At 42.4% G+C, this 19,344-nt stretch overlaps 1 protein-coding gene across 1 annotated transcript in view; it reads right to left on the reverse strand.

Moving 5' to 3' along the window:
• FNDC3B (fibronectin type III domain containing 3B) overlaps positions 1–19,344 on the reverse strand; it is a 489,123-nt gene that overhangs the window by 95,192 nt on the left and 374,587 nt on the right. The window contains exon 21 of the mRNA XM_077290528.1: positions 17,686–17,835. Coding sequence (XP_077146643.1) covers positions 17,686–17,835 — 150 coding nt within the window. The remainder of the gene's footprint in view (positions 1–17,685; positions 17,836–19,344) is intronic.

A 19,344-nucleotide genomic window follows, 5' to 3' on the forward strand; every position in this document is an offset into this window, starting at 1 on the left:
AGTTTATTCTTTCAGCACTGCCTACTGATATATACGTAACCCAACTAATCAACATTATACATTAGCTGTCCCTTAACGTCTCAGTAATGTCTTCAGCAGATAGTCGCTGATTGTGGGGCGCAATAATGACTAAACTCAGCCACTGATATGTATGTGGGCAGCAGCCAAATGAGCTAGGCAGTAAATCAGAACTTTCAGAATGGAGTTTAAGAGAGAAGGAAGCAAAATAAGGTAATAAGGTTACAAAGATTTAAAACTTTGCAAACGCTGATCAATAATTAAATAGTTTTAGTTACTCTTTGATATTGCAAAGGACAAGGGACAATATCAAGTATTTTGTCAAATTATATTATTTGTGATGCGATATCCTAGTGTTGTGTTATCTTCATCACATTAACCTTTGCTAAATATAGTGGACTGGTCTGCATACCAAATGGCGGATTTCGGTGTTTAAATTATATTTAAGTGCAATTTGTTACCATCTTTTCAGTTAGCCATTAAAAGGTATCAACCACTGAGGACTCTCAATTCTAAATATTTTTCTATCTACTGGCTAACACGGTACCCAGATATATTGCTTTCCTGTATTTAAGACTGAACATTGTATGTCGACCCTGCCCCAATTTTAGGCATATGCCTGCCATTGTACATTAATACCTTTTTGTGTTGTATTTCCAAATCAAATATTATCCGATGCCCACAATAAAGCATTAAACACACAAGAACTATTAGAAATGTGAAGCACTGATCCAAGGCTTCCCTGACTGATGTGCAGTTAAGTGAAGAGTGATCAGTCTTCTTAAATTGACAGTTTCTCCAGTACATTTTCTACAAGCTGGTTGCTATAGCAAAAGGTGGTAATCTCGTTTCAAGCGCTGATTTGAGGACGTGCACAGAAGTAAATATGGCTTTTCACTTTGCTCCAGGCGCACCTTTTATCTAAGCTAAATTCTCAGTGCACAATGAAAACCTTACATCATTTTCTGGCCTGTCACTGATATTATTTGCCCTGTTTCAGATAGGTCTGGGGCGCCGACAGTCAGTTTTATTAGCTAGAAATCACATTCACTTTTGTTTGCACTCATTATCTTAAAATTGGCTGAATTAATCTTGTTATCTCAGATAAATTTGCATTCTCATCTAAAATGTGTTATTACATTACCGTAGAACCATTCTTCTGTGAGTCAATACATTAAGTGACCTAAACGTCTATTAGTCACTTTACAGGTAAATTGGTGAACACTGATGGAATACACGTCTGCCAAATAAATTATTAGGGTCAAGATTTCCCGTTGCTGTTCGTGAAAAAACAGATCTCAGATAGCAATAAGTAGTATTTTCACTATGATTCCGTAGGACAAACGGAGTACCAAAGACAGAAAACAAATCCTCTTCCATTAATGAAAATAATTCAAAAGGATCAAGAAGCTCTAGCAATCTCATATTAAATTTCAATTTAACAGCACAATAGGGGTATGCCGATGTTAATAAGTAACTGCGTGTTGTTAGGATTTACCATTACTTAAAATGTAACTATACTTTCAAACTTTGCATATACCAATAGTACAGGTAATTGTAAGAAACTTTGTAATGTATCTTATTGGAAAAATCAATTTCCTTCCCCACTTATCCGCCACTTCTCCCCATTCCCAACCTACATTTGGCCTCTTGTACTTGTGTTCAACCAAATAAAAAAACAGCTCAAATACATCTTGATCAAACTAGATGGATTGCAAACTCACTATTGTATCATGTCAGACAATCCATTACACCGTATCCAGTGCTTTGTTGAAACCAGTCTTAAAGGGAACCTGTCACCTCGTTTTTTCCGTATGAGATAAAAATACTGTTAAATTGTTAAATGCCTGAGCTGTGCATTACAATAGTGTATTTTGTGGACCCCGATTCCCCACCTATGCTGCCAAAATACGTTACCAAAGTAGCCGTTTTCGCCTGTCAATCAGGCTGGTCTGGTCAGATGGGCGTGGTGTCTTCCCCCAGATCTTGCTTATTTTTCCGTTGGTGGCGTAGTGGTTTGCGCATGCCCAAGTCCAGAATCCACTGCACAGGGGAGGGAAAAGAGCGCGATCTGCGCTATTCCCCTGGTGATCGGTGGGGGCGGCCATCTTCCTGAAGCAGAGTTCGCATCTCTGCTTCAGGAAAATGGCCGCCGCGATCTCCATCTGCGCAAGCGCGGCATCCCGCGGCCATGTTCCTGAAGCCCCGAGCAGCAGAGCGCTCCATCTGCGCACGCGCGGCCACAGGAATATGGCCGCCCCCACCGATCACCAGGGGAATAGCGCAGATCGCGCTCTTTTCCCTCCCCTGTGCAGTGGATTCTGGACTTGGGCATGCGCAAACCACTACGCCACCAATGGAAAAATAAGCAAGATCTGGGGGAAGACACCACGCCCATCTGACCAGACCAGCCTGACTGACAGGCGAAAACGGCTACTTTGGTAACGTATTTCGGCAGCATAGGTGGGGAATCGGGGTCCACAAAATACACTATTGTAATGCACAGCTCAGGCCCTATTTAACAGTATTTTTATCTCATACGGAAAAAACGGGGTGACAGGTTCCCTTTAAAGGGACTCTGTCACCCCCTCCAGCCGTTAGAAACTAAAAGAGCCACCTTGTGCAGCAGTAATGCTGCATTCTGACAAGGTGGCTCTTTTAGTTATTGGTGCAGTCAAAGCAGAAATAAAGCGCTTTATAATTTCACAAAAATACCTGTCTTTAGTCCTGAAGGCAGGTCTTAACCCCCCTGCTGCACACGCCACACTGCCGTCACTCAAGGCTTCTTCGGTGCTGGGCGCCGCCCCCTCCGCGCTGTTTTCAAATCAAATCCGGCGCCTGCGCTGTTTTGTTCTGCCAGGAATCCCAGCCCCGCACTGTGCATAATGCATAACACACTGCGGGGATTGGGATTCACAAGCTGGGTGGCCGCACAGGCGCAGTCTGTGAGACTGCATCGGAGGTCAGACGGGCAGGAAGAACAAAACAGAGTCCCTTTAAGTTCTGGCATCTTTGGCCCAAAATCCTAGGCATCTCCTCTGCTTATTAGGCTTTGCAAAATCATGGCGTTGAGGCATGAAGCAAAGTCATGACATCATGTGAGGAGTGGTGACTAGGCCTAATGTGAGGCCATAATTTCAGATCTACCAAGTTCCAGAGGTGCCCAGGATAATAGGCCAAGGATGCCGGGTACAGAAGTGAAGACTGGCTGCTACCCAGGACTGGACTGGACGCAGGAACCGATATATATCCATCTGTATATTTTGGGGTAATAAGCAAGTTACTATTTTCTTACATGAAAAAAAATTATAAAAGAAAATGGAGACCCCTAAGTATTCAATGAGGCACTGGTCGCAGCTGTGTGTTACTTTTAGAAGGACACATCTTCACAAGAGGGATATTGGGGATGAATAAAGTTTTCGCAACCAATTTTATAGTTTAGTATTTGGGCTAAAAAAACATTTTATTTCACTGTCCTTCGTAAACAGATTACGTTTCCTCGTTCGTGATGTCAAATATAAATAAAGAACCTATATTTTCGTGGTCTCACAGAAATAATGAGCGATTTTAGATATCAATCTAAGGAAAATAAAATTTTGATTTTACTACATTCCTTTTATAAATACGTATTACGGACAATGATTAGGGGAGAACATTACAAAACCACTCTGGGGGCTGTAGAGAAGGTCATTTTTTTGTTCTACATAAGGCAGCGTGCCCAATCGTTCACAAAAACAGCAATTTTGTTATGTTACTTTAACTTTGGCACCAACACTTTATGCTATGCTGCTCAAACACACAAAACAAAATTAGATTTCACTGCATGGTGTAGCTCATGATGGGTGTTAAATAGACTGAAATTGGGATAGTAGGAGGAAAATAATCACAGAGAATGGAAAAAGATCCCCATGAAAAAACATGATGGAGAACGTATATAACTGGAAAATGTTGGTAATGCCCAATAATTGCTCCTGTTCTTTCAGGCTTTCATTCTGCTTGTTACAGTTCTATTGTATTTACAGTCAATGTTATGTTCATCATCACTCACAATTGTAATATAAGACTTCAAAAAGAACACGGCCCTCATGAACAAATACATCTAAGAGGACACTGGCTATGAAGGTGAAGTGTTCTTCATTACAGACTACAATAATTTGGCATTCAATAATTTAATATAGCAAACCCCAGATGCAGCAGAATTAACATTTACCAATTACCGTAATGCAAAGAATTATCCAAACAGACATATCCAATTTTAGTTTTAGTCCCCCAAAAATTAAAATATTAATACTATTTTACTTAAACTGCAATTGATAAATACACGAATACCACTATTGCGAATGATAAATGGAAAGGGTAGGAAAAAAAAAATTGATTGTTTTGTGCTCAGAAGGAATTTCAGTAATTCATAGTAGGCAACCTTCGGCACAGAAGATGAGACAACAAATGAATGTCTGAAATTTTATTAATGAATTTGCTGACCAAAAAGGTAATAAAGGCAAAATAATCCTTTCCAATGTTTCACTCTGTGGCCTTTATCAAGGATATCTGTAAATCATATAATAATTAGAAAAATAAATAATCAGATCATATTTCTCAGAATGATAATTAAAGAGATTACAAAGAAAAGAAAAATGACAAAATCCATCATTTATATGCATGTTCATTTATAATCATTTATTAATCAATAATTCTGTATCCAGAATAATCATGGCATGCAGAGTCGAGAAATAGTTCTCAAAAGGATGTATTTTCTTGCAATCAATCATTCATTGATGCCAACTTCATCCAAAATGAAGTAATAGGTTTACAAAAGGTATCAAAAGGAAATAAAAAGCGCATAAATTATATGACAATCATTATGAGTAAAGAAGTTTTCCAGTAAAACAAAAAGAGGATGATATGACTAATAACGTAATGAATATGTTTTATATATTTTATATGTATATATTATGGGAAGAAAAAACAACAACAAAAAAAAGAGGCATAGGATAAAACAGAGTATTCCAGTAAGGGTATTAACCCCTTCATGACCCAGCCTATTTTGGCCTTAATGACCTTGCCGTTTTTTGCAATTCTGACCAGTGTCCCTTTATGAGGTAATAACTCAGGAACGCTTCAACGGATCCTAGCAATTCTGAGATTGTTTTTTCGTGACATATTGGGCTTCATGTTAGTGGTAAATTTAGGTCGATAATTTCTGAGTTTACTTGTGAAAAAAACGGAAATTTGGCAAAAATTTTGAAAATTTCAAAATTTTCACATTTTGAATTTTTATTCTGTTAACCCCTTACTGACCTCGGACGTACTATACCGTCCGAGGTCAGCTCCCCTGCTTTGATGCAGGGCTCCGCGGTGAGCCCGCATCAAAGCCGGGACATGTCAGCTGTTTTGTACAGCTGACATGTGCCCGCAATAGGCGCGGGCAGAATCGCGATCTGCCCGCGCCTATTAACTAGTTAAATGCCGCTGTCAAACGCAGACAGCGGCATTTAACTACCGCATCCGGCCTGGCGGCCGGATATGACGTCATCGCCGACCCCCGTCACATGATCGGGGGTCGGCGATGCTTCTGAATGGTAACCATAGAGGTCCTTGAGACCTCTATGGTTACTGATCGCCGGTGGCTGTGAGCGCCACCCTGTGGTCGGCGCTCACAGCACACCTGCAATTCTCCTACATAACAGCGATCTGATGATCGCTGTTATGTAGCAGAGCCGATCGGGCTGTGCCTGCTTCTAGCCTCCCATGGAGGCTATAGAAGCATGGCAAAAGTGAAAAAAAAAGGTTTTTAATAATGTGAAAAAAATAAAAAAAAAAACATAAAAGTTTAAATCACCCCCCTTTCGCCCCAATCAAAATAAATCAATTAAAAAAAAATCAAACCTACACATATTTGGTATCGACGCGTTCAGAATCGCCCGATCTATCAATAAAAAAAAAGCATTAACCTGATCGCTAAATGGCGTAATGAGAAAAAAAATCGAAATGCCAGAAATACGTTTTTTTGGTCGCCGCGACATTGCATTAAAATGCAATAACGGGCGATCAAAAGAACGTATCTGCACCAAAATGCTATAATTAAAAACGCCAGCTCGGCACGCAAAAAATAAGCCCTCACCTGACCCCAGATCACGAAAAATGGAGACGCTACAAGTATCGGAAAATGGCGCTAATTTTTTTTTTTGCAAAGTTTGGAATTTTTTTTCACCACTTAGGTAAAACATAACCTAGACATGTGAGGTGTCTATGAACTCGTAGTGACCTGGAGAATCATAATGGCAGGTCAGTTTTAGCATTTAGTGAACCTAGCAAAATAGGCAAGCAAAAAACAAGTGTGGGATTGCACTTTTTTTGCAATTTCACTGCACTTGGAATTTTTTCCCCGTTTTCTAGTACACGACATGGTAAAACCAATGATATCGTTCAAAAGTACAACTCGTCCCGCAAAAAATAAGCCCTCACATGGCCAAATTGACGGAAAAATAAAAAAGTTATGGCTCTGTGAAGGAGGGGAGTGAAAAACGAAAACGGAAAAACGAAAAATCCCAAGGTCATGAAGGGGTTAAACCAGAGAGTTATGTGACACAAAATAGTTAATAAATAACATTTCCCACATGTCTACTTTACATCAGCACAATTTTGGAAACAAATTTTTTTTTTTGCTAGGAAGTTACAAGGGTTAATATTTTACCAGTGATTTCTCATTTTTACAACAAAATTTACAAAACCATTTTTTTTAGGGACCACCTCACATTTGAAGTCAGTTTGAGGGTTCTATATGGCTGAAAATACCCAAAAGTGACACCATTCTAAAAACTGCACCCCTCAAGGTGCTCAAAACCACATTCAAGAAGTTTATTAACCCTTCAGGTGTTTCACAGCAGCAGAAGCAACATGGAAGTAAAAAATGAACATTTAACTTTTTAGTCACAAAAATGATCTTTTAGCGAAAATGTTTTTATTTTCCCAAGGGTAAAAGGAGAACCTGGACCACGAACGTTGTTGTACAATTTGTCCTGAGTACGCGGATACCTCATATGTGGGGGTAAACCACTGTTTGGGCGCACGGCAGGGCTCGGAAGGGAAGGAGCGCCATTTGACTTTTTCAATGAAAAATTGGCTCCAATCTTTAGCGGACACACCATGTCGCGTTTGGAGAGCCCCCGTGTGCCTAAACATTGGAGCTCCCCCACAAGCGACCCCATTTTGGAAACTAGACCCCCCAAGGAACTTATCTAGAAGCATAGTGAGCACTTTAAACCCCCAGGTGCTTCACAAATTGATCCGTAAAAATGAAACAGTACTTTTTTTTCACAAAAAAATTATTTTAGCCTCAATTTTTTCATTTTCACATGGGCAACAGGATAAAATGGATCCTAAAATTTGTTGGACAATTTCTCCTGAGTACACCGATACCTCACATGTGGGACTAAACCACTGTTTGGGCACATGGTAAGGCTCGGAAGGGAAGGAGCGCCATTTGACACTTTGAATGAAAAATTATCTCCATCGCTAGCGGACACCATGTCACGTTTGGAGAGCCCCTGTGTGCCTAAACATTGGAGCTCCCCCACAAGTGACCCCATTTTGGAAACTAGACCCCCCAAGGAACTTATCTAGAAGCATAGTGAGCACTTTAAACCCTCAGGTGCTTCACAAATTGATCCGTAAAAATGAAAAAGTACTTTTTTTCACACAAAATTTCTTTTAGCCTCAATTTTTTCATTTTCACATGGGCAACAGGATAAAATGGATCCTAAAATTTGTTGGGCAATTTCTCCTGAGTACGCCGATACCTCATATGTGGGGGTAAACCACTGTTTGGGTGCACGGCAAGGCTCGGAAGGGGAGGCGTGCCATTTGACTTTTTGAATGGAAAATTAGCTCCAATCGTTAGCGGACACCATGTCGCGTTTGGAGAGCCCCTGTGTGCCTAAACATTGGAGCTCCCCTACAAGTGACCCCATTTTGGAAACTAGACCCCCCCAAGGAACTTATCTAGATGCATCGTGAGCACTTATAACCCCCAGGTGCTTCACAGAAGTTTATAACGCAGAGCCGTGAAAATAAAAAATAATTTTTCTTTCCTCAAAAATGATTTTTAGCCCAGAATTTTTTATTTTCCCAAGGGTAATAGGAGAAATTGGACCCCAAATGTTGTTGTCCAGTTTGTCCTGAGTACGATGATACCCCATATGTGGGGGTAAACCACTGTTTGGGCGCACGGCAGGGCTCGGAAGGGAAGGCACGCCATTTGGCTTTTTGAATGGAAAATTAGCTCCAATCATTAGCGGACACCATGTCGCGTTTGGAGAGCCCCTGTGTGCCTAAACATTGGAGCTCCCGCACAAGTGACCCCATTTTGGAAACTAGACCTCCCAAGGAACTAATCTAGATGTGTGGTGAGCACTCTGAACCCCCAAGTGCTTCACAGAAGTTTATAACGCAGAGCCATGAAAATAAAAAATAATTTTTCTTTTCTCAAAAATGATTTTTTAGCCCACAATTTTTTATTTTCCCAAGGGTAACAGGAGAAATTGGACCCCAAAAGTTGTTGTCCAGTTTCTCCTGAGTACGCTGATACCCCATATGTGGGGGTAAACCACTGTTTTGGCACACGTCGGGGTTCGGAAGGGAAGTAGTGACGTTTTGAAATGCAGACTTTGATGGAATGCTCTGCGGGCGTCAGGTTGCGTTTGCAGAGCCCCTGATATGCCTAAACAGTAGAAACCCCCCACAAGTGACCCCATTTTGGAAACTAGACCCCCCAAGGAACTTATCTAGATGTGTGGTGAGCACTTTCAACCCCCAAGTGCTTCACATAAGTTTATAACGCAGAGCCGTGAAAATAAAAAATAATTGTTCTTTCCTCAAAAATTATGTTTTAGCAAGTAATTTTTTATTTTTGCAAGGGTAACAGGAGAAATTGGACCCCAACAGTTGTTGCCCAGTTTGTCCTGAGTACGCTGGTACCCCAAATGTGGGGGTAAACCACTGTTTGGGCGCACGTCGGGGCTTGGAAGGGAGGGAGCACCATTTGACTTTTTGAACGCAAGATTGGCTGGAATCAATGGTGGCGCCATGTTGCGTTTGGAGACCCCTGATGTGCCTAAACAGTGGTAACCCCTCAATTCTAACTTCAACACTAACCCCAACACACCCCTAATCCTAATCCCAACTGTAGCCATAACCCTAATCACAACCCTAACCCCAACACACCCCTAACCACAACCCTAACCCCAACACACCCCTAACCACAACCCTAACCCCAACACACCCGTAACCCTAATTCCAACCCTAACCCTAACCCTAATCCCAACCCTAACCCTAATCCCAACCCTAACCACAACTGTAACCCCAACACACCACTAACCCTATCCGTAACCCTAACCACAAGCCTAATCTTAACCCTATTTCCAACCCTAGCCCTAATTCCAACCCTAACTCTAATTCCAACCCTAACCCTAGGGCTATGTGCCCACGTTGCGGATTCGTGTGAGATTCTTCCGCACGATTTTTGAAAAATCTGCAGGTAAAAGGCACTGCGTTTTACCTGCGGATTTACAGCAGATTTCCAGTGTTTTTTTGTGCGGATTTCACCTGCGGATTCCTATTGAGGAACAGGTGTAAAACGCTGCGGAATCCGCACAAAGAATTGACATGCTGCGGAAATTACAACGCAGCGTTTCTGCACGGAATTTTCCGCACCATGGGCACAGCGGATTTGGTTTTCCATAGGTGTACATGGTACTGTAAACCTGATGGAAAACTGCTACGAATTTGCAGCGGCCAATCCGCTGCGGATCCGCGGCCAATCCGCTGCGGATCCGCAGCCAAATCCGCACTGTGTGCACATGCCATAACCCTAACCCTACCCCTAACCCTACCCCTAACCCTACCCCTAGTTCTAACCCTAGTTGAAACCCTAACCCTAGTGGAAAAAGAAAAAAATATATTTTCTTTATTTTATTATTGTCCCTACCTATGGGGGTGATAAAGGGGGGGGGGGTTTATTTATTTATTTTTTTATTTTGATCGCTGTGATAGAAGCTGCCACAGCGATCAAAATGTACTTGTAACGAATCTGCCGAACGGCAGATTCGGCGGGCGCACTGAGCATGCGCCCGCCATTTTCGAAGATGGCGGCACCCATGGAGAAGACGGACCGACACCGGGAGCCTCGGTAAGTATAAGGGGGGGGGGAGATCGGGGCACGGGGGGGGCGTCGGAGCACGGGGGGGTGACATAGGAGCACGGGGGGAGCGGACAGGAGGACGGGAGAGCGGAGCACAGGACGGAGGGGACTACGGGACAGATTGGTGGCTTGGGGGTCGGTGGGGTGGGGTCACTTCAGCATTTCCAGCCATGGCCAATGATATTGCAGCATCGGCCATGGCTGGATTGTAATATTTCACCAGTTTATTGGGTGAAATATTACAAATCGCTCTGATTGGCAGTTTCACTTTCAACAGCCAATCAGAGCGATCGTAGCCACGGGGGGGTGAAGCCACCCCCCCTGGGCTGAAGTACCACTCCCCCTGTCCCTGCAGATCGGGTGAAATTGGAGTTAACCCTTTTACCCGATCTGCAGGGACGCGATCATTCCATGAAGCATACGCTGCGTCACAGGTCGGATTGGCACCGACTTTCATGACGCAGCGTATGCGTCAAAGGTCGGGAAGGGGTTAAATGTAAACCTTGATAGATATATAAAGATGTCTTATGATGTGAAAATAGTATATGACCAATATAGTATATGGAGATATCATATGATATGAAAATAGTCTATGGCCATTTATATCACAGGTTTTCAGATGAAGGTATAAGTTTATAGACATGGAAGGATATTGTAGAATTATAATATAAAATAAAGACGAAGATTATCAAGTGGTGACAGGATAAGATATAAAGTATGATATGCCTGGAGCATGTGTTTACCTGTAGAGGATCCTGTCGGCATGTGCGGCGTCAATCTGGGTGCAGTGTGAAGTAATAAGTAATGAGATCCCCAGAGTACGGACCAGCTTGAAGGTATAATGTAACGCATTGTATATAACATCTCTTCTTATAATATCTACTCTTAGTTTGCACCTGTTCACACCTGATTACTGTTTCTAAGTGACAGTCAGTCTTTTGATATTTTTATACATAAAGCTCTCTGATTGAGCACTCCACCCCTCAGCCTCAAGAGTTTTTAATTACAGCAGAATCCTAACTTCACATATAAATGTACAGTCATGGGCAGCACGGTGGTTTAGTGGTTAGCACTGCAGCCTTGCAGCGCTGGAGTCCTGGGTTCAAATCCCACCAAGGACAACATCTGCAAAGAGTTTGTATGTTCTCTCCATGTTTGCTTGGGTTTCCTCTGGGTTCTCTGGTTTCCTCCCACATTCCAAAGATATACTGATAGGGAATTTAGATTGTGAGCCCCATTGGGGACATCGATGATAATTTGTGCAAAACTGTAAAGCGCTGCGGAATATGTTAGGCTACGTTCACATTTGCGTTGTGCGCCGCAGCGTCGGCGCCGCAGCGCACAACGCAAACAAAAACGCGGCAAAACGCACGCTAAAACGCTGCGTTTTGCGCCGCATGCGTCGTTTTTGGCCGCAAGTTGGACGCAAAAAAAATGCAACTTGAAGCGTTTCTTGCGTCCAACGCTTGCGGCCATGCGGCGCAAAACGCAGCACAACGCATGTCCATGCGCCCCCATGTTAAATATAGGGGCGCATGACGCATGCGGCGCCGCTGCGGCGCCCGACGCTGCGGCGCTGACCGCAAATGTGAACGTAGCCTTATAGCGCTATATAAAAATAAAGATTATTATTATTATAGTCATGGCCAAAAATTTTGAGAATGAGACAAATATTAATTTTTCCAAAGTCTACTGCTTCATTTTTTCTAATGGCAATTTGCATATACTCCTGAATGTCAGAGTGATCAGCTTAACAGCAATTACTGTACTTGCAAAGTCAATATTTGCCCAGAAAATGAACTTTAACCCCCAAAACACATTTCAACATCATTGCAGTCCTGCCTTAAAAAGAGCAGCTAACATCGTTTTAGTGATTGATCCATTAACACAGGTGTGGGTGTTGATGAGGACAGGGCTCATTCAATCAGATCAATCAGTCATGATTAAGTAAGAATGACATCACTGGACACTTTAAAAGGAGACTGGTGCTTGGTATCATTGTTTCTCTTCAGTTAACCATGGTTATCTCTAAAGAAACACGTGCAGCCATCATTGCACTGCACAAAAATGGCCTAACAGGGAAGAGTATCGCAGCTACAAAGATTGCACCTCAGTCAACAATCTATCGCATCATCAAGAACTTCAAGGAGAGAGCTTCCATTGTTGTCAAAAACGCTCCAGGGCGCCCAAGAAAGACCAGCAAGCGCCAGGACCGTATCTTAAAACTGTTTCAGCTGCGGGATCGGACTACCAGCAGTGCCGAGCTTGCTCAGGAATGGCAGCAGGCTGGTGTGAGTGCTTCTGCACGCACTGTGAGGCGGAGACTCTTTGAGCAAGGCCTGGTTTCAAGGAGGGCAGCAAAGAAGCCACTTCTCTCCAGAAAAAACATCAGGGACCGACTGATATTCGGCAAAAGGTACAGGGAGTGGACTGCTGAGGACTGGGGCAAAGTCATTTTCTCTGATGAATTCCCTTTTCGATTGTTTGGGACATCTGGAAAACAGTTTATTCGGAGAAGAAGAGGTGAGCGCTACCACCAGTCTTGTCTCATGCAAAGCATCCTGAAACCATTCATGTGTGGGGTTGCGTCTCAGCCAAGGAAATCGGCTCACTCACAGTCTTGCCTAAAAACACAGCCATGAATAAAGAATGGTACCAGAATGTCCTCCAAGAGCAACTTCTCCCAACCGTCCAAAAGCAGTTTGGCGCCCAACAATGCCTTTTCCAGCATGATGGAGCACGTTGCCATAAAGCAAAGGTGATAACTAAATGGCTCATGGAATAAAACAGAGATTTTGGGTCCATGGCCTGGAAACTCCCCAGATCTTAATCCCATTGAGAACTTGTGGTCAATCATCAAGAGACGGGTGGACAAACAAAAACCAACAAATTCTGGCAAAATGCAAGCATTGACTATGCAAGAATGGACTGCTATCAGTCAGGATTTGGTCCAGAAGTTGACTGAGAGCATGCCAGGGAGAATTGCAGAGGTCTTGAAGAAGAAGGGTCAACACTGCAAATATTGACTTGCTGCATTAACTCATTCTAACTGTCAATATAACCTATTGGTACTCATAATATGATTGCAATTATATTTCTGTATGTGATATAAACATCAGACAAACACTAATAAAAACCAGAGGGCAGCAGATCATGTGAAAATATAATTTTGGGGTCATCCTCAAAAATTTTGGCCATGACTGTAGGCTTTAGCCCAAGAGAAAATTCACATTAGGCAAGTACGCAGCAACGAGAATTGCCTTATCGTGGCTACTGGGTAGACATGAATTTGCCAATTCTCAATTTTTCATATTTTCTAGTACAGTAATGCAATAAAAAATTTGATATATTTCATGTTTGCATGCAATAGTGCTAACAGAGTGCTACTTTATTTGTTGATTATTGCCCATATTCGTTTGGATAACGCTAATGGTTCATGTCAACAATTTGAGCTGACAGTTGAATCTGTCTAGCCTCAGTAGTTATAATCTTCCTAGGACAAACCATCGGATTGAAACATCTCTCTCTAGTCCACAGGGTTATTCAAGATCGATTTTAACAAATCCAGAAGGAACAACTCCATGTACAACATAACTTTACAGTATCTGAACAGAGAGCATTCCAGGGTCTTAAGGATATTCAAAGGATTACAATAAAACCTGCAGACAAAGGTGGATCCATAGTAGTCATGAATAGATCATACTATATTACAGAAATAAAATCTAAACTCAATCATGTGTCTACCTACACTCCTATTTCAAGAGACCAAACACTCGATGTGGCCAGACAAATACCTACCATGTTTGAATTGTATAAACAGAAAGGGATCATCAATACAACATTAAGTGAGTTTCTCATTAATCATCATCCAGTTATTCCTATGTTTTACAAGCTACCAAAGATTCATAAAAATCATACTCAACCACCCAGGCAACCAACTGAGGATCCAACTAACTCTATATTAGTGATTGTTATTGTCCTAGAGAAAATAACTACCCATCTGTTAACGTTTATATCATCTTATCATAAGGATACATAACATTTTTTGGTCTCCCTTAAAGAACTAGGTGCAATCTGAACATCAAGTACAGTGCCTAAAAGTAGTATTCAACCCCCTGCAGATTTAGCAGGTTTAATAAGATGCAAATAAGTTAGAGCCTTCAAACTTCAAACAAGAGCAGGCTTTATTAACAGATGCATAAATCTTACAAACCAAAAAGTTTTGTTGCTCAGTTAAATTTTTATAAATTTTAAACATAAAAGTGTGGGTCAATTATTATTCAACCCCTAGGTTTAATATTTTGTGGAATAACCTTTGTTTGCAATTACAGCTAATAATCGTCTTTTATAAGACCTGATCAGGCCGGCACAGGTCTCTGGAGTTATCTTGGCCCACTCCTCCATGCAGATCTTCTCCAAGTTATCTAGGTTCTTTGGGTGTCTCATGTGGACTTTAATCTTGAGCTCCTTCCACAAGTTTTCAATTGGGTTAAGGTCAGGAGACTGACTAGGCCACTGCAACACCTTGATTTTTTGCCTCTTGAACCAGGCCTTGGTTTTCTTGGCTGTGTGCTTTGGGTCGTTGTCTTGTTGGAAGATGAAATGACGACCCATCTTAAGATCCTTGATGGAGGAGCGGAGGTTCTTGGCCAAAATCTCCAGGTAGGCCGTGCTATCCATCTTCCCATGGATGCGGGCCAGATGGCCAGGCCCCTTGGCTGAGAAACAGCCCCACAGCATGATGCTGCCACCACCATGCTTGACTGTAGGGATGGTATTCTTGGGGTCGCATGCAGTGCCATCCAGTCTCCAAACGTCACGTGTGTGGTTGGAACCAAAGATCTCGATCTTGGTCTCATCAGACCAGAGAACCTTGAACCAGTCAGTCTCAGAGTCCTCCAAGTGATCATGAGCAAACTGTAGACGAGCCTTGACATGATGCTTTGAAAGTAAAGGTACCTTACGGGCTCGTCTGGAACGGAGACCATTGTGGTGGAGTACGTTACTTATGGTATTGACTGAAACCAATGTCCCCACTGCCATGAGATCTTCCCGGAGCTCCTTCCTTGTTGTCCTTGGGTTAGCCTTGACTCTTCGGACAAGCCTGGCCTCGGCAAGGGAGGAAACTTTCAAAGGCTGTCCAGGCCGTGGAAGGCTAACAGTAGTTCCATAAGCCTTCCACTTCCGGATGATGCTCCCAACAGTGGAGACAGGTAGGTCCAACTCCTTGGAAAGGGTTTTGTACCCCTTGCCAGCCTTGTGACCCTCCACGATCTTGTCTCTGATGGCCTTGGAATGCTCCTTTGTCTTTCCCATGTTGACCATGTTTGAGTGCTGTTCACAAGTTTGGGGAGGGTCTTAAATAGTCAGAAAAGGCTGGAAAAAGAGATAATTAATCCAAACATGTGAAGCTCATTGTTCTTTATGCCTGAACTACTTCTTAATACTTTAGGGGAACCAAACAGAATTCTGGTGGGTTGAGGGGTTGAATAATAAATGACCCTCTGAAAAGACTTTTCCCAATTTAAAAAAAAAATAAACAAAGAAATAACATTCTTTTTTGCTGCAGTTGATTTCACACTTCCAGGCTGATCTACAGTCCAAATGTCACAATGCCAAGTTAATTCCAAATGTGTAAACCTGCTAAATCTGCAGGGGGTTGAATACTACTTGTAGGCACTGTATACTGGTCACAATTAGTGATGAGCGAGTATACTCGTTGCTCAGGTTTTCCCGAGCATACTCGGGTGGTCTCCGAGTATTTGTTAGTGTTCGGAGATTTTGTTTTCATCGCCACAGCTGAATGATTTACAGCTATTAGCTAGGCTGAGTACATGTGGGGGTTGCCTGGTTGCTAAGGAATCCCCACATGTATTCAAGCTGGCTAAAAGCTGTAAATCATTCAGCTGCCGCGATGAAAACTAAATCTCTACAGATACCGTAATGAACTCTGTAGCAGTCACTGCAGAGGAAGCAGAAGACAGAGTGGTGCCCGGCAGTGGAACGGGGACAGGTGAATATTGCAAGTGCTGGGGGCCTGAGCGACGAGAGGTGAGTATGTCATGTTTTTTTATATATCGCAGCAACAGCATATGGGGCAAATGTTTCTATGGAGCATCTAATGGGGCCCTTATTAACCTTTATGTAGCATTATATGGGGCAAATGTCTCAATGGAGCATCTTATGGGGCCATAATCAGCATTTGTGTAGCATTATATGGGGCAAATGTCTGTATGGAGCATCTCATGGGGCCCTTATTAACCTTTATGCAGCATTGTATGGGGAAAATGTCTCAATGAAGCACCTTATGGGACCATAATCAACATTTCTGCAGCATTGTATGGGGCAAATGTCTCTATGGAGCATCTTATGGGGCAATAATCAACCTTTATGCAGCAAAATATGGGGCACATTTTCTATGGAGCATCTTATGGGGCCCTTATTAACCTTTATGCAGCACTGTATGGGGAAAATGTCTCAATGAAGCATCTTATGGGGCCATAATCAACATTTCTGCAGCATTGAATAGGGTAAATGTCTCTATGGAGCATCTTATGGGGCAATAATCAACCTTTATGCAGCATTATATGGGGCACATTTTCTATGGAGCATCTTATGGGGCCATTATTAACCTTTGTGCAGCATTATACGGGGCATATTTTAATATGGAGGATCTTATGGGGCCCATCATGAACTGTATGGAGCATTATATGTGGCTCCTCATTGAATATGGATATTCAAAAACACAACCTACTGATGTCTCAATTTTACTATTATTGGTACCTATTTTTTATTTTTGACATTTACGGGTAGCTGCTGCATTTTCCACCCTAGGCTTATACTCGAGTCAATAAGTTTTCCCAGTTTTTTGTGGCAAAATTAGGGGTCTCTGCTTATACTCGGGTCGGCTTATACTCGAGTATATACGGTATTTGCAATTTACCTCTTAATAAAAATGTTCTCTGTTCTCAAGAACAAAGGGATTTTTTATTTTATAGTTCACTGCCAAGGTCATTGCCATCTCAGAGTTGCCGATAACCTAAGTGAGGAGCATGTGCAGCTTGCAAGCTCTATGCTTGGTAGCCTCCTTGCACTACTTTGAAGCTCGTCGAATGTTTAGATCCAGCCAGCCTCTGGACTTATGGAAAAGCTGCCTCTGCTAGCAACCTGGGAGAGTGCTCAGTTCGGACCAACAGATCCACCACGCTGCTAATTAGAAATGTCAATCCTCAGGAGCGCACCGACCCTGGCAAACAGGAAGCAGGAAAACAGTAGAACAAAGCACTCTTGAAAATAAAACATTAAATAACCCATTTAAAGCTAAATTTACTGACTGGGATGAAGAGACCAGAGAAGCATATTTTTAACAAGCATGTGACCCTGTCACCTTTGGACCCCTGCATGACTGAACAGGCTATTCGTCAGTTCCTGGCAACATACACTGGACAAGAAAACCTTACTGCACGTACCTGAAGTCGGAAGCAGTACTGTGTCGCTGGTGACAAATCAGACACCAGGAAACTAGTATCAGAGCCATTGTAAACCAATTCTAGAGTGTCTTCGTCCTTTCCCCATTGCAGCCTGTATCCTGAGATGTCTGCACCATTGCTCTCAGGACTCTGTTGGGAAAAAGAAAATAAACAATGATTTAAAATAAACCTAAACACTAAAAGCATTAAACAGAATGAAACTGTGCCTTTCCCCCACACGAATGAGGCAACATAAGAATTTAAGTTAGTGAAAAAGAATTTTGGTACGGTTACTGCGCTATGCTGAAGACAATAGTTGAATTTAGGGAGCAGAATCATTTTAATGAGATTAATGCGGCCTGCTACAGACAGTGGAAGTTTACTCCAAGATGTGAATTTTGATTTGGCGTATTCCAGCAGGGGAAGGGCATTAAGTTGTAGATCCGATCCACTACATCGGGACATATAAATACCCAAGTATTTAAATTCAGACACTACAGGTAACGGGGAAAGTGTGTTAAGATTAGATATTGGGGATTGGGTCAGAGGTAATAGGGCAGACTTATCCCAATTGATATATAGGCCTGAGAACCCACTAAATTTATCTATGATAGTATTTACCTTTGGCAACGTTTCTTCTACCTTATCCATGAATACTATCATGTCATCAGCATATAGACCAATGATGTCGGTGCGGTCTGCTATTTTAATACCATTAATATCAGGGGCAGAATGTAGACGTATAGCTAACGCCTCTATCGCTAGAGCAAACAAGGCTGGGGAGAGGGGACACCCCTGACGGGTTCCCCTATGTAGTGAAAATGGCTCAGACATGGAACCGTTTACGACTATGCGGGCTTTAGGTTTCAAGTATAATACACCAACCCATTTCAAAAATTTTTCCCCAAAGCCATACTTCTGTAGACAAGCAGATAAAAAGGGCCACTCAAGAGAGTCGAACGCCTTAGCCGCATCCAGCGACGCCAGCGCCCAACTGTTATCTGGTAGTAAAGAGCTATACTGAATCACTGATAGAACCCGCCTAATGTTTATAGATGTACTCTTACCAGGCATAAAGCCTGTTTGATCTGGATGTATAATATCTAGTATAATGGAGTTCAACCTGGTAGCCAGTATCTTAGCAAAGATCTTATAATCCACGTTTACCAGCGATATGGGACGATAGGATCCGCATTCCAAAGCCCCTCCTTCTTAAGTACGATAATATGTGCCTCATAGAAAGTATCAGGTAGACATCCACCCTCCCATATCTCTTTAAATACCTTCAGCAAAAGCGGAGCCAGTGTCTCCCGGTATCTCCTATATAGCTTTACAGGGAAGCCATCCGGCCCAGGGGCCCTCCCAGAAGCCATATCCGTTATAGCCTGCTCCACTTCCTCCAAAGTAAATTCAGCGTCCATAAAGGCCTGCTGGGTGGGGCTCAGTGTGGGGAACGCTATATCGGACAAATAACCCAGACAATCGGAAACACCAAAATCACTCTTAGATTCATACAATCCTCTATAGTAATTATAGAAACATTGAAGAATGTCCTCAGTAGTGGAATTTAATGAGTGAATTTGTATTATCATGTTAGATGCGTTGTGTTGACGCACCAGGTAGGCCAAAAATTTTCCCGCCTGATTCCCCATTTCAAAG

Source organism: Ranitomeya variabilis, chromosome 2 (assembly GCF_051348905.1).
Source record: "Ranitomeya variabilis isolate aRanVar5 chromosome 2, aRanVar5.hap1, whole genome shotgun sequence".
Classification (NCBI taxonomy): domain Eukaryota; kingdom Metazoa; phylum Chordata; class Amphibia; order Anura; family Dendrobatidae; genus Ranitomeya; species Ranitomeya variabilis.